The 25,257-nt window shown below is 56.4% G+C and overlaps 9 protein-coding genes across 9 annotated transcripts; 6 read left to right on the forward strand and 3 right to left on the reverse strand.

Annotated features, from left to right (window-relative positions):
- Nucleotides 1–138: 138 nt before the first annotated feature.
- T310_7438 (uncharacterized protein) lies at nt 139–1,851 on the forward strand (the record flags this gene model as incomplete). The annotated part of the gene is made up of 1 exon (XM_013469759.1): nt 139–1,851. A coding segment is annotated over one exon (1,713 nt), but the record flags the coding sequence as incomplete, so codon positions are not given.
- A 277-nt stretch (nt 1,852–2,128) lies between these two features.
- T310_7439 (Diphthamide biosynthesis protein 1) lies at nt 2,129–3,364 on the reverse strand (the record flags this gene model as incomplete). The annotated part of the gene is made up of 2 exons (XM_013469760.1): nt 2,129–3,304; nt 3,338–3,364. 2 exons carry the CDS (start codon nt 3,362–3,364, stop codon nt 2,129–2,131), a joined length of 1,203 nt encoding a protein of 400 aa, XP_013325214.1.
- A 412-nt stretch (nt 3,365–3,776) lies between these two features.
- On the forward strand, nt 3,777–4,922 carry T310_7440 (Hydroxymethylglutaryl-CoA lyase; the record flags this gene model as incomplete). Its single annotated transcript, XM_013469761.1, has 2 exons — nt 3,777–4,037; nt 4,101–4,922. The coding sequence occupies 2 exons, from the start codon at nt 3,777–3,779 to the stop codon at nt 4,920–4,922; spliced, it is 1,083 nt and encodes a 360-aa protein (XP_013325215.1).
- Nucleotides 4,923–5,939: 1,017 nt separating this feature from the next.
- T310_7441 (Aspartate transaminase) lies at nt 5,940–7,478 on the forward strand (the record flags this gene model as incomplete). The annotated part of the gene is made up of 3 exons (XM_013469762.1): nt 5,940–6,059; nt 6,107–6,346; nt 6,414–7,478. The coding sequence occupies 3 exons, from the start codon at nt 5,940–5,942 to the stop codon at nt 7,476–7,478; spliced, it is 1,425 nt and encodes a 474-aa protein (XP_013325216.1).
- A 462-nt stretch (nt 7,479–7,940) lies between these two features.
- T310_7442 (Lipase) lies at nt 7,941–10,468 on the reverse strand (the record flags this gene model as incomplete). Its single annotated transcript, XM_013469763.1, has 3 exons — nt 7,941–10,239; nt 10,296–10,380; nt 10,462–10,468. 3 exons carry the CDS (start codon nt 10,466–10,468, stop codon nt 7,941–7,943), a joined length of 2,391 nt encoding a protein of 796 aa, XP_013325217.1.
- A 973-nt stretch (nt 10,469–11,441) lies between these two features.
- T310_7443 (uncharacterized protein) lies at nt 11,442–13,034 on the reverse strand (the record flags this gene model as incomplete). Its single annotated transcript, XM_013469764.1, has 4 exons — nt 11,442–11,462; nt 11,544–12,051; nt 12,128–12,824; nt 12,920–13,034. 4 exons carry the CDS (start codon nt 13,032–13,034, stop codon nt 11,442–11,444), a joined length of 1,341 nt encoding a protein of 446 aa, XP_013325218.1.
- Nucleotides 13,035–14,680: 1,646 nt separating this feature from the next.
- T310_7444 (uncharacterized protein) lies at nt 14,681–16,093 on the forward strand (the record flags this gene model as incomplete). Its single annotated transcript, XM_013469765.1, has 2 exons — nt 14,681–14,940; nt 15,028–16,093. 2 exons carry the CDS (start codon nt 14,681–14,683, stop codon nt 16,091–16,093), a joined length of 1,326 nt encoding a protein of 441 aa, XP_013325219.1.
- Nucleotides 16,094–19,164: 3,071 nt separating this feature from the next.
- On the forward strand, nt 19,165–21,812 carry T310_7445 (uncharacterized protein; the record flags this gene model as incomplete). The annotated part of the gene is made up of 2 exons (XM_013469766.1): nt 19,165–20,714; nt 20,789–21,812. The coding sequence occupies 2 exons, from the start codon at nt 19,165–19,167 to the stop codon at nt 21,810–21,812; spliced, it is 2,574 nt and encodes an 857-aa protein (XP_013325220.1).
- Nucleotides 21,813–23,031: 1,219 nt separating this feature from the next.
- On the forward strand, nt 23,032–24,980 carry T310_7446 (Carnitine O-acetyltransferase; the record flags this gene model as incomplete). Its single annotated transcript, XM_013469767.1, has 3 exons — nt 23,032–23,068; nt 23,122–24,787; nt 24,848–24,980. 3 exons carry the CDS (start codon nt 23,032–23,034, stop codon nt 24,978–24,980), a joined length of 1,836 nt encoding a protein of 611 aa, XP_013325221.1.
- Between the last annotated feature and the right edge of the window lie 277 nt (nt 24,981–25,257).

The following is a 25,257-nucleotide window of genomic DNA, read 5'->3' on the forward strand; positions in this document are numbered from 1 at the left end:
GCCCACTAAGAATACAGCAAAGGTGCCGCCGTCGCCGCAACCACGACAGCAGGTTCAACCGCCCGCACGCGCTGCGGGACCACCGAGCCGTGACCGTCCAGCTTTGCCCCCAGGATCGACCATTGTTTTTCCTGCACAGCAAGGAGCCAACCTGCCCTCTCCCTCTCCAGGTGCCCAGCATCCTCCTCAAGGGGGCGAAGCTGCCGGCCGCAAAGGACCAGCAACAACCGCCGGTTCTCCCATGGTGCCTCAGTTCGCGACGAGGCCGCAACAGCCGTATCAGCAGTGGTCTCCCCATCCCGCTCCTCAAACCCCCATATTCCAATACTCTCCCCTTATCCAAACTCACCGTACTCGAATCAGCCGATTCTTGAAAGGCCGGCGCCCCCTCAGCAAGCACCTCCCGTCACGGCACCTCCCGTCACACAGCGCGATGGTAGCAGGCCTTTGCCGAGCCCGCATCCAGCGACTGGTCCCGCGACTCCTGGTGCTTTCCCCGCAGCTGTCCAGTCGCCTCTAACGGAGATCTCGGCTCAGCAGACACCCACCGTTGCCAGAACTCCGTCGTTCTCCACAACGCTCAGTAAGCAGCCTTCCCGCCCATCGGTGGCCACTCCAGGATCCCTCACGCCGTGGAAACGGTCTCCGCGTCTGAGTCTGAGCATTCCTCAGTCCCCAGGCTCCCCGGTGCGGCCTAAGCCGGAAGATGTCAGTCCGATCAGTGACAGAGCACCGTCACCGATCGAACCTTTGGACGTTCTCGCCAGGGAAGCCGAATCTGGCCAGAAACGTCCCGAAGCCGAAACCGAGAAGCCCAGACGCAGCAGGAAGAGGAGCGTTCCACCCCTCGACTTGGAGATGGAAAAGCCCGCCAAATCTCGGGCCAAGCGCGCGGAGAGTACCGCTTCCACAAGGAGTCGGGGACGTTCGGTGGCTTCTCGTGACGATGAGTCGGCCACGGATTCAGGATCGGCCACTCTCCGCAAAATCAAACATGAGGCGCCAAACACTCCCGCGGGAATACCGGAGGACACTGAAGCAGAGCCCCGAGCGGGGACTCGGCGTAAGGCAGCTGCGGGCACGGGACCGGGCGATGAAGGGCCGGCCAGAGGAAGAACCAAGCGTAAGCGCGGTGCCAGTGAGTCGTTGGAGCTGGATACTGGCCAACCGACCCCAATCCGGCACGAGTCGTCTCAGTATGTTTTGTGCACCCGCAACTTCCCGCGGACCGGGGCTCCTATCATGAACGACGTGGCCGCCCACAAACATGCGTCGATCTTTGCGAAACCGTTGACCGAACGGGAAGCTCCGGGTTACAAGGATCTCATCTACCGACCCCAGGATCTCAAGTCCATCAAGTCTGCGATTCACCATGGCAGTAGAGCTGTCGCTGCAGCTACGGAAGCGGCCAGCACGCCTGCGGATGGGGAGTCACCAAACCCTGCGGCCGCCACGCCGTCGAAAAACACCGTGCTTGTACTGCCGAAGACGGCCGATATCATCCCGCCCAAAGGCATTGTCAACTCGGCCCAGTTGGAGAAAGAGTTGATTCGCATGTTTGCCAACGCCGTGATGTTCAACCCGGCCCCCGAACGCGAGCGAGGCTTCGGACCCGCATTTCCTATGTCGAAGGGTAGCGGAGCCCGAACGAGCGCACCGCGATGGGAGGCCGACGAGGGGGGCATCGTCCGCGACACGCGGGAGATGTGCGATGACGTCGAACAAGCTGTCACAAGATGGCGCGCAGCCGAGCGGACGGCAGATGAACTGGGTAACAAAAGCTTCCTCTCTCTTCGAAGAGGCAGTGCCAGCGACCTCAACGCCGATGGTGCAGATGACATGAAGGGATGAGCAGTGGTTCTTCCCTGCTTTCTCACCCTGTAGGCCTTAATTAATTTTGTTTACGAGTATCTTTTTTGCTGATCGTTTCCATGACAAGATATACATCTGGATGCGAAAAGAAGAGAGTGAGGGTCGCCTGTACGTTAGATAGCGTCGATGATCTGGCATAGAAACGAATCAGAGTCTTTTTGCAAGGCGATATGAAGAGAAGAACCGCTCTTGTAGTTTGAAAGAAAATGGGGTATTATTGATGGTATCTAATGCGTCTTTCTTTCTTTTTTTTTTCTTATGCAGCCGCGACATGCTCAGCCCTGGTCCGACCAAGACCATCTTTGGCGTAAAAGTCCATCGGGTAGACGCCATTGTTGGCCTGATCCCAGCCCTCTCGCGCCCCCAGGGCCACGAGCGCTTCGTAGGGCGTCAGCAGAGGGCGCGGGAACGCATAGCCCCAGTCGATACTCAGCCGGGGGCAGGCGACCTGCACCCAACACTCGACGTCGGACATGGCGGCGAGCTTTCCGGGGAAGATCTCGCTGAGGAGCAGGTTGACGAAGGGGATGCCTTTCTCGTTGAGATGGCGCTCGATCAGAGCCATGGTGTGCGGGTTCCCCTGCCGGCCGAGCGTGCCCAAGATGATGCCCCATTTCTTGGCGGAGCGGGCGGCGGCGATGGCGTCTCGTCGCAGCGACTGCATCTCCTCGTGGTCGTAGGTCTCGCGGGAGAGGGTGCGCGAGTACGGGTCGTAGCGGAATGCCGGGATGGAAGGGTTGTGGATCATGGCGGATTCGAGGTGGAAGCGACCGTCTCCGAGGTAGAGGAGGATGTCGACCTCCTTCTCGGACAGCTGCGGGGATGTGCAGCCGAGGATCTCGCCCTTGGACAAGGGCAGGATCTGGGGGATGACGATCTTGAACCCGGCCCGTTCGAGCACGGGCTTGAGGCCGTGCAGCGTCGCGTTGAATTGGATCGTCCCCACCATGGCGATCGTCTTGCCCGGCTGGAAGTTCCGCTCCAGGGTCGCGATCAGATGTGACGTGTCGATGCTGATGTCGACAAAGATGTAGAGCGTCTTGATCGTCGTGACGTCCACGGGGATCAGACAGCTATGGGCATAGTGCACCAGGAGGTCACAGCCCAGCGCGCAGGCGGTATAGTCGTCGATGCAGCAGGCGCCGTAGGTGACGTCTCCCATGATCAGCGTCTCGACGCCGGGACAGAACTGGGTCAGGATATCGGAGATGGTAGTTGCAAACATGAGGAGCCCCTCGGGGAACTGCAACGCCACTCGTTTGGCGCCCGACGTGCGGATGCGATGTATCGTCTTGGGGATCTCGAAGGAGTAGTTCTTGGGCAGAAGCTCAATCGCGGCCTGGATGTCGGGGTCTTCGGAAATCTCTGGAGGGACATGGTTCAACGCTCGTGGAGCTCTCCTGGGGGTTGCTACAGAGACAGTCAGCAGGGACTTGAATCGGGTATGTCATCAACAGATTCGTACCTTTTTGAACGGCCGTTGTATCGCCATCTTGGGGCGCTGACAGATTTTCCGTCTGAGTCTGAGCCTGGGCATCTGCCGTCCGCCGTCCGACAAATCTTTTCTTGGGCTGGCGAGTCTGATTGCGAGGCGGGGCTTCAGATGGTATATCCTCCATGGCAGCTATTGTCTGAGAGGAGATAATCGATTGACTTGCCAGATAGTCAATACGAATTGTGGTGGCCTTATAATCTGGGTAAATACCGAGAAAATATTGTCTGTCTATCGAGGGGATCCAGCCAAGTGGGGGTTATCATCCGATAATCGATTAGCCAGCCAAGCCTCTCCGCATTCCTCCTGCCATGCTCGAGCTTCGCAACTATCACCAGCTTCTTCCCCACGCATCCATTCCTTGATGGAACACAATTCCTTCTTTTTCCTCCTGGGAAGCTGACCTTACAGGATGCAGCACCTCCGAACCCGACTGCGGCTGCTCCCAGCCCTTCGTACTCTCCCACGCCAGCCTGCTCGCCGCTTTGCGACAGAGGCTCGGTTAACCTCGGACCACGTCCGCATCGTCGAAGTAGGCCCGCGAGATGGCCTGCAGAACGAGAAGAAGGCCATCCCTCTCGAGACCAAGATCCAGCTGATCGAGAAGCTTGCGAAGACCGGCGTGACGACCATCGAGGCGGGCTCGTTCGTGCCGGAGAAATGGGTGCCCCAGGTGAGCTTGCTCCCGTCGCCAACAGGCAAGCGATTTACACGTACTGACAGCACTGCGGTGTAGATGGCAAGCACTTCGGAGATTCTCCAGCATCTGCTGAAGTCCCCTCCTCAGTCCCAGCATACGATTGCCTACAACTACCTGGTCCCCAACGTCAAGGGCTTGGAGAACCTGGTCAAGATCATGGACGCTGAGGGTGCTACCGCGGAGTCGCCCGCCACTGAGTCCAAGCCCGGGACAAGAACGGAGATTTCCCTCTTTGCCGCCGCGACTGAAGCCTTCTCCAAGGCGAACACAAACTGCACGATCGCCGAGTCTCTGGAGCGGGTGCGCCCCATCATGGCGCTGGCGAAGTCCAAGAATATCCGCGTGCGCGGATATGTGTCTGTGGCTTTGGGCTGTCCGTACGAAGGCCCCGACGTTCCTCCGTCGAAGGTCGCCGAGATTACTGCATCCCTGCTGGAGATGGGGGCGGACGAGGTTTCAGTCGCCGACACGACCGGGATGGGGACTGCGCCCCGGACATTGGAGCTCTTGAAGACCCTCTCTGCGGCAGGGATCGCCACTAGTGACCTGGCTCTTCATTTCCACGATACCTATGGGCAAGCCCTGGTCAACACGATTGTCGGACTCGAGCATGGGATCCGAGTGTTCGACAGCAGTGTCGGCGGACTGGGCGGCTGCCCGTACTCCAAGGGCGCGACCGGCAATGTCGCGACCGAAGACCTGGTCCATACGCTCCACAGCCTGGGCATGCACACGGGGATCGACCTGGAGGAGATGTCCCGGATCGGATCGTGGATCAGCAAGGAGCTCGGGCGTCCTAACGACAGCAGGGCAGGGAAAGCAACGGTGGCACGACTTGAGGGATATAAGTGCCAGTAATATCGCGTCGGTATAAAAAGTTGCCGCAAGTGTGAGATAAACTTGTCCAATCATGGCACATCTATCCTCGCTGTACTGTACATGTATGTACATTGTTTGCACGGTTTTGAACCACAAGAACAAAATACAAGGCCAGTTATTTGGTCGCTGAAAGCATCAGACTTGTTCCTTCCACAGCAAAAACCATATTTCATTCCGTATATGTATTTAGAATGTTCAAAAATCCGTCACGCGTCCGTTGTAGCTCCAGTCTCCGTTGGCTCCCCACCGCAAGGGTTCAGTCTTGGGCCCTCCGATCTCACCAGTCTTGGGATTCTTGTCGCCTTCAAACTCAGGTTCGACACCCAGCCGCAGATGCGGATATAGGTCATCCACACCATCCAAGTCTACGCGGCGAGAGGAGGTAGTGGCGGAGGAAGAAGCAGAAGTAGAAGAAGGCTGCTCTTCTTGCAAGTGGGGAGATTGATTGACCTTGGGCGGAGTTCGCGGGGTGCTAAAGGCGCCGGTCGATTGTCGCTGCAGCTCTTCGAAGATCTCCTGTTCTTCTTTGGGCAGTCTCGGGGGTGCTGGGCCGCCCATGAACGGATTCTTCTTCTTGTCGTCGGCGACCCTGCGCGCGGGTGTTGTGGACAGGGAACGAGCGTGTGAGAGGAGTCGTCGTGACGGCGCGACGGCGCGAGAGAATGCCCTGGCGGACAACATATTGCTTCTGTTTGCTCTCTGTAAAAAGAAGGAAAACAAACGATATGAATGAGAAGGGCAGCTGGCAAAGCTATTGGTTGTGGCGGCGAGGAGTGATGGACGAGCTCCGAGGAACGAAGTCGGAAAGCCGTCGGCGGTTATCGATAAGCGGGCCGATAATCGCTCGTCCGTCTACAATATTTCTCCCGCGTGAGTCAACAACAATCCAGCCCTGACATCGCTGCTGTCTCTGCTGGCATGCAATAACGGACTGCCCGGACTGCCCTCAATTGCATTGTTTTCGCCCAATTAATATCCCTCCAATTCGTCAACACAATGGCTATGCGAGCGGCCTGCCGCCGCCTGTCCTCCGCAAGGACGACGAGGCTATTTGCCCAGCCCCGGCACTTCAGCTCGACAACGACTGTCTCCAGTCCCTCTCAAGATGAGAAATCCGTATGAATTGGTTCTTCAATCTCTCCTGTGGAAGTCGACTAACGCAGAATGAGACCTCTCTGTCTACTCCCGATCCTGCGCCCAATTCGTCAACGTTCGCCTTCCTCGAGGAGAGAACGCCCTACATGGTTACCACCTACGCTCGACCGCCGCCGATGATGGTCAAGGGTCAAGGATGCTATCTCTGGGACATGGAGAACCGGCGCTTTCTCGATCTGACGGCAGGCATTGCGGTTAATTCGCTGGGTCATTGTGACCCGGAGATCGCCAAGATCATCGCACAGCAGGTAAGCTGCGGACGAAGCAGAGGAAATGGTGGACCTAGAACTGACGATTGGGTGGAATTGCTTCTAGTCAGAGACTTTGATTCACGCATCGAACCTGTATCACAACCCGTGGACGGGCGCCCTCAGTAAGCTGCTGGTGGAGTCGACCGTTCAATCCGGCGCGATGCGAGACGCAGCGCAGGTCTTCATCGCCAATTCGGGAACAGAAGCCAACGAAGCTGCGATCAAGTTCGCGCGCAAGGTGGGACGCTCTCTCGACCCGTCGGGCGCAAAGCATGAATTCGTCTCCTTCCACAACTCTTTCCACGGCCGGACGATGGGCGCCCTGTCGGCGACGCCCAATCCCAAGTACCAGACGCCGTTTTCGCCCATGGTCCCTGGGTTCAAGTACGGCAAGTTCAATGATGTCGAACAGCTGTCGACATTGATCACGGAGAAGACGTGCGGTGTCATCGTGGAGCCAGTTCAAGGTGAAGGCGGCATCCACGTCGCGACGCCCGAGTTCCTCGTCGCGCTGCGGGAGCGATGCGATGCAGTTGGAGCGATCTTGATCTTCGACGAGATCCAGTGCGGTCTTTCTCGCACGGGGACCCTCTGGGCCCATGCCCACCCTGCATTCGCGCCGAAGACGGGCAAGCCTGCGCATCCTGACATCCTCACGACGGCCAAGGCGCTGGGCAACGGCATCCCGATCGGTGCAACCATTGTCTCTGGCACCAAGGTGGCACCGCACATCAAGACGGGCGACCACGGCACCACGTTCGGCGGCAATCCGCTGGCCTGCCGCGTGGCGCACCACATCGTGGAACGGCTGAACTCGTCCGAGCTGCAGAACGCGGTCGAGCTCCGGTCGTCGCAGTTCGTCGCGGGCTTCCAGGCCCTGCAGAAGAAGTTCCCCGAGGTCATCGCCGAGATCCGGGGACTGGGCCTCATCCTGGGCGTCCAGTTGTCGGAAAAGTACATCCCCAAGGCGTCGGACATCCTCACGGCGGCGCGACAGCGTGGCCTCCTCATCATCACTGCAGGTGAGGGTTGTCTGCGATTCGTGCCGCCGTTGACCATCTCCGAAGACCAGGTCAAGACGGGCCTGAAGATCCTTGAGGAGGCTATCGAAGATGTCAGCAGTCAATAAAGAGACAGCTAGCAAGCCAGTATTTCTTGGATTCGATTCTTCTTCAGACGAAGAACTAACTAAAATAGCGTGATGTGATCGATCAACCTATCGATCGATTGATGTGGCCGATGTACTAGTTTCTTTCACATTGTCATTAGCATGTTGTGTTTGTTATATTGTATTCTCTAGATAGATAGATAGATCAATTGGCTTGATGGATAGATAAAGAAGAAAAAGGAAGAGATTTTACACCATTTCCCCCATCATTTCATTATATATATCATCACCAACTTCTATAGATTAATATTATATCATACCTCCTTGCTATACTGCACTGCACTGCATTACACTATCATAGTCACAATCATTCAATTCGTCGCATATATCTATATATAGACAGACAGACAGACACATCTCTACTACCTACCTATCTACCTACCTAGATAGATCCATAGATACATACTTGCATATGTAAAAAGATCACGGCGTCCGAACCCCCTCTCCCAACCCCATCAGCCCGCCCGCGAGGCCATTCATCCGTCGTCCGATTAGATCCTCTTCGGTGGGGAGGCGTGAGATAGGACCACCACCGCTGCTGCCGTTTTGCTTTTCTTTTCGCTTCTTTGGTGTTGTTGTGGGGTACTCGTCTTCTTCGTCGTGCTCGTCGTCCTCGTCGAGGTTGATGTCGTTGTTGTTTTCTTCCATGATGTTATCAGCAGCAGCAGGTTTGCGATGGCGAGTCTTCCCTCCACCTCCACCTCCACCTCGTAGGGTTTTGCCACCCCGTTTGGGCGTTTTGTTTCCTAGGCGGACCTCTTGAGTGCTATTAGCAGGCTCGTTCGCTTTCGGTGCTGTTGCTGTTTCTTCTGCTGTCGCATAACCGTCTGTCGTAGCGCTTCCATTCGTCGTCGTCGTAGTCACCGACGGCGGGCGCACAGGAGTGAATTTGCGAATGCTTCTCATCTCCAAAGGCCGGTCTTCGTCTGCGGAAGATTCGGCGAAGGAGCTTCTTCTGCTGCTGCTGCTGTGCCCCCGCTTCGATGCCTGACTCTCCGTAATAAGCCGACTGTCGGTGGAATGTACGAGACTGGAAGTTGCTGACTTCTTCTGCTCAGCCCTCTCGAACAGCTCGTGGATCCACACGGCGCATTTGTGGATGTGCTTCCACGCCTCGGGGAAGATGCCGGGAAAATTGAGGAAGCCGTGCGAGATGCTCGGGATCAAGTCCACTTCCACATACTCCTTCTCGTTGAACTGTCGTGTCGACTTCTCCAGTCCTAGCTCCTGGCGCTCGCGGAAGCGGTGCAGTTTCGCCTGGCGGATCCTGCCCGCGAAGATCACCGTGTCGTCTACGAGCGGGTCGCGCTCGCCTGTCAGGATGTACGTCTTGGGAAAACGAGCGAGCACGGCTTCGGGCGCCAGGACGGGCGAGAGTAGGAAGTCGGTGCTGAAATCTGGACGGTTGTGTGGGCCTATGTACAGGATGATCATGGCCCGCATCATCTCTGGTGTCAAGATCCGGTCGTTGAAGTAGGAGATCATCGACGATACTGCCAGGCGAGTCTTGATCTGCCGTGGCTGGTTATCAGCGACAGTTGCAGCCTGGGTGGCCAGGTCGGACGTCTTGAGCGCTGTGTCGACAGTGCCAGATTCCTTGTGATTGAAGTAGTCGAGGGAGGTATTATTATCTTGTGTCTCGTCCGGCGAGAGACGACAGCGAGATCCTGTAGGGGTTAACCGGTAGTAATCTTCGCTCTTCCTCCTCAGCACGTTCTCATTCGTCTTCCTCATGCCTCGATCCTGAAACAAGGCCATCTGCTCCTCGGTCATCCAGCTCCCGATATTCATGTCCAGCGACGGATACACCAAGACGAGCCCGTCTGGCGGCGGGAGAGCTGTCTCCCCGTGCCACTGTCGCGTTTCCGTACTGCCCGACTGTAGAATCATAATGGTCAACCCGGCTGCCAGGTTGCCGCCAGCGCTGTCCCCAGTAATCACGACATGAGGACGGACCTTGCCGCTGAGACCGACGCAGCGGCCGCGACTGGCGACGATCGTGCGATAGACATCGTAGCATTCATTCAGCGCGTAGGGGTACGGGTACTCTGGCGCTTTCCTATAGTCCAGACTCAGGATGGGGACCCCCGTCTTCCCAGCCCAGGCCAGGAGTTTATCATCCGCCGTCCTGGGGTTCATGGCAACGAACCCGCCGCCGGGGATGTCGAGGACGATGCAGGTCTCGTCGCGCAGTGCGCTGAGCGGACCATCGAAATAGAGCCATGCGCTGACGGGCTCCCTGTAGGACGATTCGCGAGGACGGGGGATCCGGATCGCTCGCGGCGGGTATCTCGTGAACCTGGGCCGGAGCAGCTTGCCGATGGCCGCGAGGTACGGCGTGGTGGCCTTGTTCCACGACACGCGCAGATGCTCTACCGTCAAGGTGGCTCGCACCCGTCGGACCTTCTCGTCCGCCTGCTCGGCGGCGAACAGGTAGTAGATGGAGAAGACGATAGACGCGATGTCGCGCAGCCAGGCCGGGCGGATCTTCATTGCCGTCCAGAACCCGGCATCGAGAGCGGTCGTGATCCACGTGGCGCGGAAGTAGGAGCGGGAGTACAGGTTGGCGAGCGGTTCGGGGCACTCCAGGCCGACGATTTTGGCAAAGTTGCGCGAGATGTAGAGCCAGAGCAGGGTGATGACCATGGTCTGCCAGGGGGTCAGGCGGTTCTTCAGCCTGGAGGAAATCGCCCGGACGCCGGGAGGGCCATGGTGGTAGCCTCTAAAGAAACTCGTCAGATGAAGCACACCATGTATCAATACTAGAGGCGCACATACTTGAGGAGATACAGCGACCAGAAAGAGACGACCGTCAAGACCTGGATCTTTCGAAACTTGGTCGAGGGTCTTCCCAGTACGTGGTCTGTACGACGTCAGCCTTGCACTGACGCATATTTCACACAGCAACACTGTTAACAAACAGGTTAGATTTGACTGTACGTACCAATCATTTTCTAAAGCAAACATGTATAAAGAGGGCGATTATCATATCATTTGCCTGTTTGACAGAAAGCAGCTGCAAAAACTATGAATATAACAATAGAATATAAAGGCAAGGCCAGAAAGAAGACAGGAAGAAGACGTAAAGAAGACAGAAATAAGGAAAGAAAGAAATAAAGAAATAAAGAAGAATCACAATCAGATCCACCACATGTGATCTAAGTAAGCAGATCTAAGTAATTAAAGTAAGCAGTAGTAAGCCACCCACCCATCCAGTTTAGGAGTACAGAACATCCAGCACATTGGGTATACTGGCTAAGACAGTCATCATGGAAGGAATTAGAGCCAGCGTGAATGGCCAGCCAGTCAGCCAGCCAGCCAGCCCTTGTAATAGTGAGTGAGTGGACCCTCTTTTTTCCTGGGGCCGGGCCATGTCATTCGTATGGAGTAGAGTACGTGTAGGCAGTAGCTAGCTTATCGTCATTTATTAGTTAGGTGAAGAATCACATGCAACAACACAACACAGGAGTATACTTAAAATTATTTCAATTATTAATCAACAAAGAAAAGAACTGAAAGTATGAGCATTACTATCAGATAGACACTCATCAAATCAATAGATAAATCTCTCTCTCTCTATACCTGTCTCACAGAGAGAAAAGAACAAAGAGTATCCTAGAATGCCAGCTGCAAGCATGTGAAAATGACGGGGTTCAGGGGTCCCGTGGTAATCACGTGGGGCAGAGCAGAGCAGAACATGATTGCGATGCATGTGATAATAGCCTGCACTCTGTGTTCTCATTGGATAACTGGGTTATGGCCCTCTCTCGCGGAGTAACCTTGGGTTTCATTCCATTCATCATTCTTGTCATTATTGTTTCACTCGTTGAATAAATAGGATAAGCCATTATTATTGATTTGTAATTCATCTTCCTCAACCAATTAACTGTGTTCTATGATTTATCTCCAGACTGATCGCCTCTATTATAGGTTCATTATTACCCACTATAGATCATAACCATCACCAAGCGCTGCATTGTATAATGACTGCTAGATCTTTGTGCAAAAGTCGCGCCCGTGTCGCACCTGCCACCGGCACAGCCACACCTCAAATGCCATCCCCAGAAACCCCGCAATGCAAATCCCCCCCGAGTCGCTCACCGTCGTAGCTGCCAGAGAGAATTCCCGCTCTTCCGGCGGTACGCGGTCACTGATCTCGGCGAACGTGTTGACGTAGACGAGTCCCCCGAGCAGGCCTTCCCAGAAGATAATGGCGAAGATGATATATACATTCGGGATAAAATTAAAGATCGAGTGCAGCGTCAACACCGTCAGGTTGATCACCTGCAGGAACGAGGGAAAGTACAGATTGTGCACTCGGAAAAACGGGGTCGACGACCGCGACAGGAAGACGCCAACCTGATAGATGGCGTTGTAGGCCGGGTAGAAGCCCCGGAAATGTCGAAAGGGAGAGTCCTCCAGCGGGAAGAGCAGCGTGGGCGCAACTCCCTGGTTGATGGTGTATTCGGCAATGTAGACCAACAGCAGAGGAAGCATGCTGCCAATTGAAATCATGTCAGCCCATGCAGCATAACTTTCACATCAGCAGATGCACGTACAAAGGGAAGAAAAGACCTCTGGCGCGCCTCAAATTCGCCTTGAAAAGCGACCATCCACCTAAAGCATCGCCAGTCCTTGCCGGCTTGCGGTATTCCGTTGCGCGTTCCGGCCTTTCCAGCAGCCCGTCGCGCTCATGCCAGTCCTGTACTCGATCCTCCTGGCGTACTTCCTCCTCCTCATCCCCGTCGCTCTCGGAAATTGCGTGATATCCGGACTGGGTCTGTAGCCTGTAGTGAAGCGGTAATCTTGGCAGAATCACAAAGTAGCTCACAAGCATGATCGCCGGTAGGCATGCCGAAGCGAGCAGAGTGGCCTTGACACTGAGGCCCAGCGAGGTCGTCGCAACGGCGTACGCACCAGCACCGACCAGTCCGGCTGCACCCGTTCCACTGCCCCAGGCAGCAAGACTAAACGGTCCGTAGAAGTGTGTTAGCCCGAGAAAGCTCAGCTCTCCGCCTCCGCTGGACAGGCTCGCGAGGATGACACCCGCGAGCTTGGTTGAGATGGTCCCGCCATCGGTATAAGAAGGGGTAAGAGCAATGACGAGCATGCCCAGAACCGACAGAGTCACAAACATCAACACCCTCATCGAGTACGGCACGACGTGGATAAAGTACGGCGCGATCAGCTTGGTGCCAAAGGACGGGACCACATCGGCCAGGAGCACGACGCCCTTGGGGAAATCAGGGCCGACAAGATCGAGGGCTGCCGAAAGGATAATCACGTAGAGGACATTGTTGATTAGACCTGCAAACATTATCAGAAAATATCAGTCCGATTGTCTAGTTGGAACAGGTCACGAGACCAACCACGCAACGCAAGAGGGGGAATTGCAGACTCACCTAAGAACCAAAACGCCGTGCAGACCCTGGGATTCGCGCCGTGGAAAATGGCTTTGAATCGCTCACGGAACCTCGCCCATGACGAGTCCGGTGTTCCGGGAAGGGGCAAGAGCATGTTGGGATTAGTAGTGTCTGCTTCGGACTCAGGCATACCACAGGTCTGTCGGCAAGCAAGGCCCGTGATGTGATTCAGTAAGCGCTGTTTTTCGTAAGTGATCGAGATATGTTAGATAGATCTCCCATGCCCATTTCTGCACATGTTATGGCCTGTTGGACGTCGTGAGACCCGTGGTGCACGCTGGAGAGATGCTCATGGCAGAGTTGATGGATCGTTGCGGTTGTGATATCAACGCGGCCAGTGGCTCGTGACCAGGCGGCACGGACCAGTTGATAAGCTTTGGCTGATAGAGCAACAGCTCATCTACTGTACTATGTCTGCTGCATGCATTGGGCGACTTCACCGCCAATTTGCTGAAATATTCCCAATTTGTTTCATGATGATAGCATCAAGGATTCCTGCAGCTGAGGCAGAACTGCCTGTACAGTGCCACTGCAGTCATAGTTCACTGTAGCAGTGCTAAACTCAGTCTTGGCACCGCTGCTTTTTGCCTTGGACGGAGTGCTCCATACGGAGTACTCTGTAGAGTCTATTTTGTCAATAAAGACTATGTTTACACCTCGAGTGTCGGATGTAAGGTGCCTTTTAAAAATAAAAAAAATATACCTAAAGCATCCTTGACACTAGCCAGGAGAGACTCAATGCAGCAACGTAACCAGGTCCCAAAATTCGGCAACGTATACCGTGCAGCGATCAGTAGTGTACTCGGTAATAATTTGTACCGGTACAGCACTAAGTAGTAATCTTGAAGATCTCACCATCTATTTATATCTCCTGGAGATGGTGTTTTCTTTCGTTAACTCCGAATACCTTGAATAATATCACGTGACACTGGTAAGTAAAGTACTCTGTACGGAGTGAAAGATAAAATCTGACTGCTTTTTCAGGAAAGACTATTTTTATTCCACACTGGTAGTAGTACTGGCGAGAAATCAGGGTGATATCAGGCAGTTGCTGTTTGGGAAATACTGATTAAATACCACCGAGTGCTTCTTTGTCAATAATGGATGCCTCTCGGCCGGTTAAATAGCTCCGTCTACTCCGTAGTCCACGTTTTGATTATTACTCAGAGTAAGGTAGGCTGCAGCCTGCAATTCGGATCTCTCCCACTGCCAGTGTGCGTAATTAAATTAACCAGCAGAACAGACAAGCTTTTTTGGCGATGGCTTGGACGCGGTCCCACGCTGTTACGTATGGCAGGCCGGGCCCTGGGCCAATCAGTCTGGGCACGCATGCGAAGAGGCCCCCTGTCTGCCTGGAGCACTGACAGCAACACGAGATTGCGTGCGCGCCAGCGTCCTGTCGTCGTCAGCCATGATGATGGCCGGGCCCCGGCGCTGTGAAACCTTTGCTGCTCGACCGTCGTAGGAGCTGGTACGATCCTAGACAGAGTTAGAGCCCCGTCCAAGTACCAGACATTTTTAATTGCTGTTATTGCCGGCCTCATCACCCTGCCTCTCGAGAGATCAGCCGGGGCCTTTCTTTAACCGCCCACCCCCCCCCAATCGTTCCCAATCATTATTAATTCTTGAGCCTCTTCTTGTCGTTGTAAATACCTTCTGTCAGGCGTCCGTCCAGTGCAACTGACCGCCCTCTGCTCTGGGCTCATGCGAGGTGGCTAGCACACGAGGTGCGGGCCCAACATGGCCGCTTCGTATATTTCGGTCCCCCGCAGTTCGTCGCGGTCTCCCAGTCCCAGTCCCAGTCCCACGGCGATCCCCCTTCGCGGAATCTTGACGGAGGATATCGAGGCTGCCGAGGTCGAGTATAATGCGGCAGAGATCCTCGACGACCACCCGTTGCGCTCCTATCCGAGAAAGTGTTGTCCCGGCTTGACGTACTTCTTCCAAGCCTGGTACCGGGTGGCATGGAAGAATTGGAACGAACGGGTGTTTCGCCTCGTGTGTGTTCTTCTGATGATCCTGTAAGAGATCGCGCTGCTTCCATACGAAGTTTTTTTATTTGATATTAATGTGTCCACGTTGTCCAGCGGGGTTATCCAGTGCCTGGGGGTCTTGTCGAACGGGCTCTTCTACTTTGCGTCGGGGGACTATGACTGGAGAGAAGGATGGGAACCTCCCCAGCAGGAGCGGTTCGAATTTACTCGATGGCCAGCGGAATTTGGACAGTCGACGCGATGCATCTCCCACCACAACCTAGCCTTTCCCGACCCCATCAGCTTCGCGATCAACGCCGGCTGCACCGGTGCGCGAGTGGACATCTGGCTGTACAACAATGACATCTTGGTGGGAAGTTCGGTCCAATCGCTGGATACGAGGAATACCCTGAAGGACCGCTATATCGATCCGCTGCTCAGAGTGCTGAAGTCTCGAAATCCGACCAGCGACAAGACGCCGGTCGGAGTCTTCGACGATCCCACGCGTTCCTTTGTGCTCATCTTAGATTTTCGGTCTCTGCCGGGCCCCTTATGGCCGCATGTGTTGTCGCAGTTATCTGCTCTCAGGGATGGAGGCTATCTCACACACATGAAGGGGTCGCAGCTGATCCAGCGACCTGTGACGGTGGTGGTTTCGGGCCGGATTCCGCTGGCATTCGTCAACGCGATCCAATCCGATCACCGGGATATCTTCTTTGATGCCTCGCTGGACGAGATGGTTCTCGAGAGCCGCGATCGCGTGTCGGGGTATTCGAATCATCAACGGCGGGCGGTGGAGAACAGCGATCACGATGACAGCAGCGAATCCGAGGACAGGAGCCAAGACGTCGAGTCGATCGACTCCCGCACCCGCGCGAGGACCCCTCCGGACTATAATCCCCAGAACAGCTTCTGTGCGTCGGCCAGCTTCCGAGACTCGGTCGGGTTCCCCCGTCGCAACCGGTTCTCGAGCCACCAGATGAACCTGATCCGGCAGCACATCCAGGTGGCCCATCGACACGGCCTCAAAGCGCGGTACTATGATATCCCCGGGCGGAGAGGACTGCGCGATCTGATCTGGCACACCCTGGCGCAGGAGGGGGCGGATTTGATTGACGTGGACGGGTTCTGGGATCGGTCCGCGGGGCGGGGGTGGCCATTAAATTCGCAAGGGTCATGAGCATGAATTTTTTTTTCAGATCTGTGGACATAGGATTTGCATCATTTCTGCTGTAATTATACCTGGATTTATGAACATTTTATTTTCTGAAGAACCAGTGATGATAGGGCATCTCGCATTGCATTGTAAATGGCATTATTTATTTACCAGGAATGGGGCGTGCATCGGAGATTAAACGGAGCGTGGGTAGATATTGATCAGCCAATGGTTGTGTTGTGTTTTTCTTGTATCTTTCACCGTTTTTTTTTTTTGCTGTCAAAGTCTTGGTAGTTTACTGACCCTGTCAGGCGGACCTCGAGAACTCTTTCCTGCCTAAGCTATGACGCAGGACTTGGACCGCAAAAATAGCACCCCATTAAGGTTTTCTGTCTTCAGAGAAAACGAGGATCTTCAACATCTTTTTTTTCCTTAGAAAATTTACTTGTTGCTTCGTACTCCGTACTCTGTAGTAATTTTTGTTTTAGGCTGATGCATCCTGCACAACACATGCACGCAAGCGATTCGACTGCTGCAGTTGCATGGCTGACCGACTTGTGGATGTCTGGCGGTGGTCGGTGGGAGAAAGGTGTGGTCTTGGCGGATCAAGCTCTGCTCGTTTCAAGGTCTCTCCGGTCCCGTGACCGTATATTTCGTGGTGATAATGTCGCTGCCTCCATCAAAGACAGCAGATACGAGTAGTCATCAGGCTGGCTCGAGACACTGGACGCAGGAAATCAACGCTTCCAGCTCGACCTGTAGGAAAAGCGCTCTGTCGAGCTGTGCTGGCGGTCTTCAGGCACCACCACCACGGCGATGCGGTGGGATCTGCCGGGGGCTAAGGTTGCTACTTGCTAGCTGCCGGCGTACGTTCCGCGGCAAAGCATCCATTCGGCTGGGGGGATCCACCCGGCGCAGATGATGCCAATGCCATTAGTCTTTGTTAGTGAGCTCGTTGTTTGTTCTGCCGTCGACCTGCCATGGAAGGCTGCTTTCCCCGCTGCATTCCACGGTCGCCGGACTCCTGCCCGACTCAGTAGAACGCCCTCCTCGTGGTTGGCTGGGTGTGCTCTGTGCTGGTCCAAGCCCGAGCGCTTTATGATTGCATCGGTGGTGACTGGCCGCCTGTCATGGCCTCCGGCTGCGAAGCGCCTAACGAGAATAACGCCAGCTTGGGCCCCAGCAGGGTATGCCTGTTCCTCCCTAGGAGGATCCACCCACCCCAAAGAGTCAGTCAGGCCCTTGTCGCATGCACTCCAAACTACGGTTGCTTTTCTGCCCAGCAGGTGTCATCTCTTTCCCTCCATCTCCGCCCGGTTTGCTGTTTTCTCTGCTGGCTGGCAACAACAGTGTCTCCTGGAATGACTCCTAGGATCTCATCTCTGATCGTGCCCTTGTTTCCCTGCCGCGCCTGAGTCCTGCAAGCACGTGGATCTCTGCTGCGCGCAGCATCTCCACACCCGTGTTGTGTCTCCACCGCCATTTTTCGCGATTCTGGGCAGTGCCAACTTCCTCGAGATACCAACCCGTCTTTTCCAAAGGGTCGTGATTCTTGCCTCCATGCGAGCAGACGTCCTTTGACCATGGAACCGCAATATCCGCCTCATCATCCGCCCTTTTCTCGCCCGTCGTTGTTCGCCAGCGCTCCTCCGCCTCCCCCTCCTCGTCAATATGGGCCGTCGCCCTCTCCCCGACCCGACGGACGAGCGCTACCGACGTACGACTCTCTGCATCGAGACAGCGACCCGTCCCGGTCATCGACAACCTACGCATATCCGCCTCCGTCTTCCTTCGCGCCCGAAATGCGATCCCAGTCAAGACCAATCTCGCCTGTGCGACTTGGCGCGTTGCGACCGGACCCTCCCAACGGCTTTTCTACTCAGTCGTCGCCGGTGAAGCACAATGGAAGCAGTGTGAAGGAACAGCCAGGCTCGATATATCGTGAAGGTATGGTGCCCGTCATTTTGTTTTTCCTGCTTGTGTGGCACGGTTTTGGGGAGGATGGCCAGCTACACCTCTTTTACAATGACTCCCAATGCTGCGCTCTTGTTTGGAATCGCATCTGCAGCGTCTCATTTGCTTCCCTCTCTCCTGTTGTCTTGTCACTGTGTTGGCATGGGGCAAGAACCATGTCCCAGTCGGATCTGTTTTGAAACACCGCCCTCTGGCGCTGCCGCGTTGGCGATCCTTGTGCGACCCTTGGGACGGCGCCCGCGAGGCGTGGCCCGCTGCTGGGTGCCTTGTTCTGCCCGTCGCCTGCATCCCCTGCGAACACGCCCTTCCTCATCCCTCTGTCCCAGCCAAGCAGGCACTCAGGCCTCTTGCTCGACGGTCCGGGGTACGCGCGCACCAGCCACTGTGGCGGGCGATCGGCTGGCCAGGCGCGGCTGCAGCTTTCGCGCCTTCCCATTGGCTCTGCTGGCGTATTTCCCCGGGAACGCTAGCCTGTTTGGGCCAGCTGCGTGCTTGTCCCGATCTGGCCTAGCGCATCACCTGCGTCGGCCCGGCTGGGGCCGCGGTCACGGGTCACGGGCTTTCCTCCTGTGCTTCTTGTGCCTTGCAGACCTCGTCGTCGCATCCGCATTCCCCGTCTCCGCCATTGCCACCCGCCTCCCTTTCAATTATGCCCTCTGACCATTCTGTTTTGCTTGCTTGCCAGGCCTAGGCGCTCCCTTCTTCCCCTCGCCATTGTCGCGCAACATGCATCCTGCTCCCTCCGCGCAGGAGCAGGGCAGCCGCCCGTCCGTCGGAAGCGGTGGCAGTCCCGGGCTCGCAACAAGTGGTGAGTTGGCCTGGACGCGCCTTTTTCGTTGAACTCCTTGAACCTATGGATGGGACTCTCATTGCTCCTTTCATATGTGGAGCCGTCCATTTGCGATGATGGCAGATGCTGACGCGAGAGCAATTGCCCGGCAGGACCCCAAGAACCACGCCCGCCGTCCAGTCACTCTTTCAACAGTCGTCAGATGCCGCCGCCTTCTCCTCCGCAACCCTACCCGCCTCGTACCTCGTCAGCGTCGACGTCCCAACCTCCAACGTCCTCATTCCCTTCTCGCGAACCGGCTCCTGGTCCGGCGCATCGTCCGGGCAGCAGCATGTCGATATCTTCCATGCTGGGCTCGGATGCAGACCGGCCATCCCGCGATCCGCCATCATCCTCCATCTTTTCGCGTCCATCCATGTCGTCCTCTCCCTTTGCATCCGCACACCCCCCTGCTGGCGCTGCGGGAGCCATGTCCCCGCCCACCGCTCCCGCGCGGCCGGCGTCTTCCCTGGATCAATCTCTATTCAGACGATCGCAGACTCCCGATAAGCTGTATTCCAAGAATAATCAGCCTCGCCAGTCGAGGTCGGGGTCCGGGAGTGGGGCTTCGCAGCCGCCGCCGCCGCCCGAGGCTTCGAAATTCGGTCCCTCGCGTGGCCCCCAGCCTTTCTCTCAGTATTCCGACAAACCCTCAACCTCGCTGACGTCTCCCCCGGTTACTTCCGCCGAGTCTGGTTACAATCAATCTCCACGACTTGGCCTAAGTGGCCCCACCCCGAGGCCCAGCAGCCAGCCTCAGCAAGAGGAGGCGCGAGGTCCGGGATTCAGTCCTCGATCGCGGGCATCCGGCGAGGGACCATCGAGCAATACCCAACGGCAAACATCTTACCCTGAAGCACAGCGATACAACGGTCTGTACTCAGATAGAGCGAGAGAAGAGCAGGCGGCGCGCGAGCGGGAGAGAGGCGCCGGGCACGAGCCCGACACCAAAGCGCCCGGAGGCCCGTTGCACGGGCGATACGGATCCCATTTTGGTGATCGAGAAGCAGAACGACCGCAGAATGCACCGCCATGGGATCCGGGACGGAGCTCACCCGAATCTCGACGGTTCCCGGCTTCTTCTGAGCCTGGTTCCGGTTTCGGCTTTGGGGCCATTCAGAGCTATACCAAGTCCCTGGGATCCCAGCTGGGAGCCTCTCGACCGCCCCCTCCGCCGCCGCCGGCCGCACCATCACAGCACCACAGTAGTGGTGTCTCGATCCAGCCGCGACAGGGCCAACCGACGCCGCCACCCAGCGAGCAACCGTACCTTAGCAAACTCCAAACTCAGCCCCGGATCTTCTCTGCGACATCGGCCCCGTCAGGAAGCCAGCCGTCCGCATTGGGTGGATCTACGGCGACAACTGAGGAACAGCGCCGGAAGGGCAGTGATGATCTGATGCAGCATCGGAGTCTCCTGGGACTTGGGGTCGATGGCAAGCGGGCCGGCCGAGCTTCCCCTCTCCCGCAAGCGGTCCAGGGCGCCCAAGCCCAGCTCATCGGACCGGCCGGCGAGGCCGGCATCAAAGGAGAATTGGGCCGCGTCTTCGCGGGCATTGGCAGCGGCGTAGGCACGAGCACTTCTGGAACGGTGGGTAGCGGACCTTCCACGCCCATGACCGCCAGCCCATTCAAGCGGGATAGTGTCGCGGCTCGATCGGACACCACCGATGATGGAAGGGCCGGTCGCGGCGTGATAGTAGGGCCCGGAAGGAAAAGAAGTGTGAAGGAGGAGGAGGCTCAGGGTGAAAACGGTGACCAGACCGCCGACCTCCGGGGTGCTGCTGTGTCTGCTCGAGGGGGTGCCCGACGGGGCCGACATGTCCATCATCACCATCACCAGTAAGTTTTGGCCCAACTCCTGTTATTCACGTTCTACTGGCAGATTACTCATACTTGCGTGTTTGTCACTACAGTCACCACCATCATCGACACAAGACCGACGAGGAGGCATCCCGTACCCCGTCGTCCTCGTTAAATCTCTACGGAAGAACGGGCACGCCTACGGAGGCAGCAGCCGGTGCCGGCTCCAGCGCCGGAACAGCGCACCACCACCATCACCATCACCATCATCACCACCTCCCACGGCCAGCATCCTCCGCTGTCAGCGCTACTCCGGCACCAGCGCCTCCGCGTGAGCCGCAGACGATCGTTAATCTGGAGCCGCTGCTGAAGAGCGTCGCACACCTTCCCCGGCACCATTTGGGGTCGACTCTCTACGCGCCACGCATCGGGGTGCCCACTCCCAATGCGCCGCTGGAAAGCCAGAAGTTCGGTTACACCACTACGCCGGTTCCGATCCCGCGTTTTGAAGGGAAAGAGAACTGTACGTTTACGGTCCGTGTGCCGCGCTTCCGCATCGACGCGAGCCACCGGGAAGAAATCTGTGCTCGCCGGGCACTCTGGGGAACCGGGGTGTACACGGATGACTCGGATCCGGTGGCGGCGGCGATCCACTCGGGATTCATCCGGGGTGAATGGGGAGAAGATGTAGACATCTCGATGCTGGATCTGGAGATCAAGGATACCTATCAGCATGCGCCGAAGATTCCTCCCGATGCGCCGCAGGAGGCGCGGATCCCGCCAGTGCCGCCCCCGGACAAGGACCTGCATATCACGCTCCTGATCCTGCCGCGCCTGGAACGGTACGAGTCGTCAGTGATGTTTGGGCTCAAGTCGCGGGCGTGGGATGGCACGCACGACGGCATGAGCTTCAAGGTGGAGCGGATCGAGTGGGTGAACGAAGGGTCGACGCGGGGCGAGGAGCGCAGCGGAGAGGCGCGGCGGAAGCGGCTGCGCAACATGATGCGCACCGGGCGTATCTGCACAGGGCCCAACCTGCTGCGACTCCGCGGGGGTCCTACGAGGCTCAGCAACAGCGAGGGCGTGGCGACGACGACGACCGCGACGACCTCGGCGCCGGTCGAGTCCGTTTCTTGATGGTCGTCTGGTTGTGCGAATTGATTTTGGCATGGTCTGGTTTGGATGATGTTGGACTGGGGGATCGCCGTTTTGGCGGCCCCACTTTGGATGTTACTGTCTATCTACATTCTACATGGTCGTGTGCGATGTTCTGTTGAACTGTATGTCTCTGGGGTTCTCTGGTGTTTGTATTTGTCGAGATACCTGATCCTGCAATCGATTCATATTTTCTCTTCACATGCTGTCCATGACTGCTCCGGTCCAGCGGACGGATGAAGGGAACGCCCGTCGTCCAATCGCGCGACCGTTGGCAGGCCGCACCCCGTGGAGAAGTTGGACGGACGGTCCATCGGAAGTAGATTTAGCTGCTGGGTGGCATCATCATGGAAGATTCACTAGACGGTTATTATTCGCTGTCTCGATGGCAGCCATGGGTCGTGTGGGCACAAGTAAGCGTCATAATGTAGTGCCGGAACTGTCACATGGCGGAATCGCCCAGAATCAGAGTAGCATCAATTCGAGTAGGATTGATTGATTACGATGGCAGGGTATCGCTAACAACTAGTACAGCTGTACAGCATGGCCTGCTGGCTTTACGTCCGTAAGAAAGAATAAAATACAACACAACAGTCCTCCTGCCTGTCTGCTGAGCAGCCCAGATGAACCGAGGCTCGGAGAAATCCTGTCGCCGGGCCGACATGTCATAAGAGTAGAAGAGCAGGAGTGATTCATCAGTTCCAGTTGGCAATATTTTATTTATTTGTCCATTTATTTTAATGAATTGATTCTGAGTGTAATAATTAAATCAAATTAAAAAAAAAATAACATCATAATTGACCGGTAATTGTACTGAATCCAGACGCGTCCTGAGGGGTCTTCGGTTTCCTTCCAGCCGAGGCACGAGCATCGGATTGCCCGATAACCAAGCACGCTTAAACGTCAGTCGCTCCGTCGTTATCTGCCAACTTCCAGTCTCTTTCTTCACGCGTCATTGCCTCCTGTTATTTTTATTTCTGCTCTCGACTATTTTATTTCTCGTCAGATTGCGTCGCGACAGTCGAGGGGATGTTTCTGGCTTCTGCTCGAAGCCGTCTGCTCTCCCCCGCCGCTGGACGTGCTTCTGCTCTGCGTCTCGCGAATCGATCTTCTCCAGTTAGGTTTTTTGTTTATTCTTTACTCCTCTCTCTAAGGTTGTAAGTGACAGTGCATGGCTGACGTATGCTAGACGCTGCTGGCCATGGCTCCGCATCGCAAGAACTCGTCCGTGCCGGAAGGTATGCTTGCGAATGCCACGGATATTTAAAAAGCTGGCCCTGACGATGAACAGGCTACAAAGAAGACCTGTCCAAAGGTCGCATGCTCCGCTTTGAAGACTCCCTCCCCCGCCTCCCCGTGCCCTCCCTCGAAGAGACCGGCCGTCGCTACCTGAAATCTGTCCACCCGCTCCTCTCCCCCGAAGAATACGAACGCACCTCCAAGGCCGTTGCCGAGTTCATCCGTCCTGGCGGCGAAGGCGAGCCGCTGCAGAAGAGGCTGCTCGCCCGCCGCGACGACCCCTCAATCAAGAACTGGCTCACCGAATGGTGGAATCACACCGCCTACCTGGGCTACCGGGACCCCGTTGTCCCCTACGTCTCCTACTTCTACTCCTACAAAGATGACCGCAAGCGCCGTAACCCGGCTGCTCGGGCGGCCACCATCACCACGGCGGCCCTCGACTTCAAGCGCCAGGTCGACGAAGGCTCCCTGGAGCCGGAGTACATGCGCCGCCTCCCCATGGCCATGAGCTCCTACCAGTACATGTTCAACTGCTGCCGCATTCCCGCCGAGGGCGCCGACTACCCGCAGAAGTACTCGCCCCAGGAGAACCAGCACATTGTCGTCGTCCGCAAGAACCAGTTCTTCAAGCTGCCGGTCGTTGTCGACGGCCAGCAGCTCACCACGGCCGAGCTGCAGAAGCAGTATGAGCGCATCTACAAGCTGGCCGAGCACCGGGCCCCTCCGGTCGGAGTGCTGACGGCTGCCAACCGCGACCACTGGGCGGCTGCCCGGAAGAAGCTGCTGGCTGCCAGCCCGGCCAACGCGCAGGCGCTGCGGGACATCGAGTCGTCGGGCTTCCTGGTGTGCTTGGATGATGCGGCGCCCGTGACGCTGGAGGAGCGGGCTCACCAGTACTGGCACGGCGACGGATGCAACCGCTGGTTCGACAAGCCGCTGCAGTTCATCATCAATGACAACGGCACGGCGGGCTTCATGGGCGAGCACAGCATGATGGACGGCACGCCGACGCACCGGATCAACGACTACATCAACAAGGTCATCTTTGGCAACAAGCTCGACTTTGACAACCCGACGGTGCGGTCGACGCTGGCGGCGCCGACGCCGATCAAGTTTGAGATCAACGACGAGGTGGAGAAGGCGATGACGGAGGCGCTGCAGGAACACCGGACGCTGATCGCGCAGCACGAGCTGCGGGTGCAGGCGTTCCAGGGGTACGGCAAGGGGCTGATCAAGAAGTTCAAGTGCAGCCCGGACGCGTACGTGCAGATGCTGATCCAGCTGGCGTACTACAAGATGTACGGGATCAACCGGCCGACGTACGAGTCGGCGTCGACGCGCAAGTTCCAGGAGGGCCGGACGGAGACGACGCGGACGGTGTCGGACGAGAGCGTGGCGTTCTGCCGGGCGCACGAGGACCCGACGGTGCCGCGCGAGGAGGTGGTGAAGCTGTTCCGGGCGGCGCTGGCGGCGCACACCAAGTACACGCAGGACGCGAGCGACGGGCTGGGGGTGGACCGGCACCTGTTTGGCCTGAAGAAGCTGCTGCGCGAGGGCGAGAAGGTGCCGGCGCTGTACCAGGACCCGGCGTACGCGTACAGCAGTACGTGGTATCTGTCGACGAGCCAGCTGAGCTCGGAGTATTTCAACGGGTATGGCTGGAGCCAGGTGGTAGACGATGGGTATGGCATTGCGTACATGATCAATGAGGATAGGTGAGTAGTCGTTCGTCTTTCTTTTCTGGTCGTCAGTTTCATTTACTAATGTTTCAACAGCCTACAATTCAACATCGTCTGCAAGAAACTCGGCGCCGAGCGGATGAGTTTCTACCTGAACGAGGCCGCGTGCGAGGTGCGCGATCTGCTGATGCCGGATTTGTTGGCGGAGCAGGAGAAGGCGAAGCTGTAAAAGTAGCGATAGAGTGGCAGTGCAATACATTCCTGTATGTACGTGTGTTGAAGAGCAGTTATTGTTATATACCAGCTTCTGCATGAACTTTTCCTCTTCTTGGCTACGTTAATTACTGAGTAGGTACATATGTTAGATTTGTATCAATCAATCAATCTAGAAATCATAACCCAGTCCAGTCTGACTGATTATCAATCGATCAATCAATCAATCAATCAATCACATAATTCACATTACATTTCATTACATTTCTCTTCTTCATGGAACTAAATTAAAT

The sequence above is a fragment of the Rasamsonia emersonii genome (assembly GCF_000968595.1).
Source record: "Rasamsonia emersonii CBS 393.64 chromosome Unknown ctg1118621760541, whole genome shotgun sequence".
In the NCBI taxonomy this organism is placed as follows: domain Eukaryota; kingdom Fungi; phylum Ascomycota; class Eurotiomycetes; order Eurotiales; family Trichocomaceae; genus Rasamsonia; species Rasamsonia emersonii.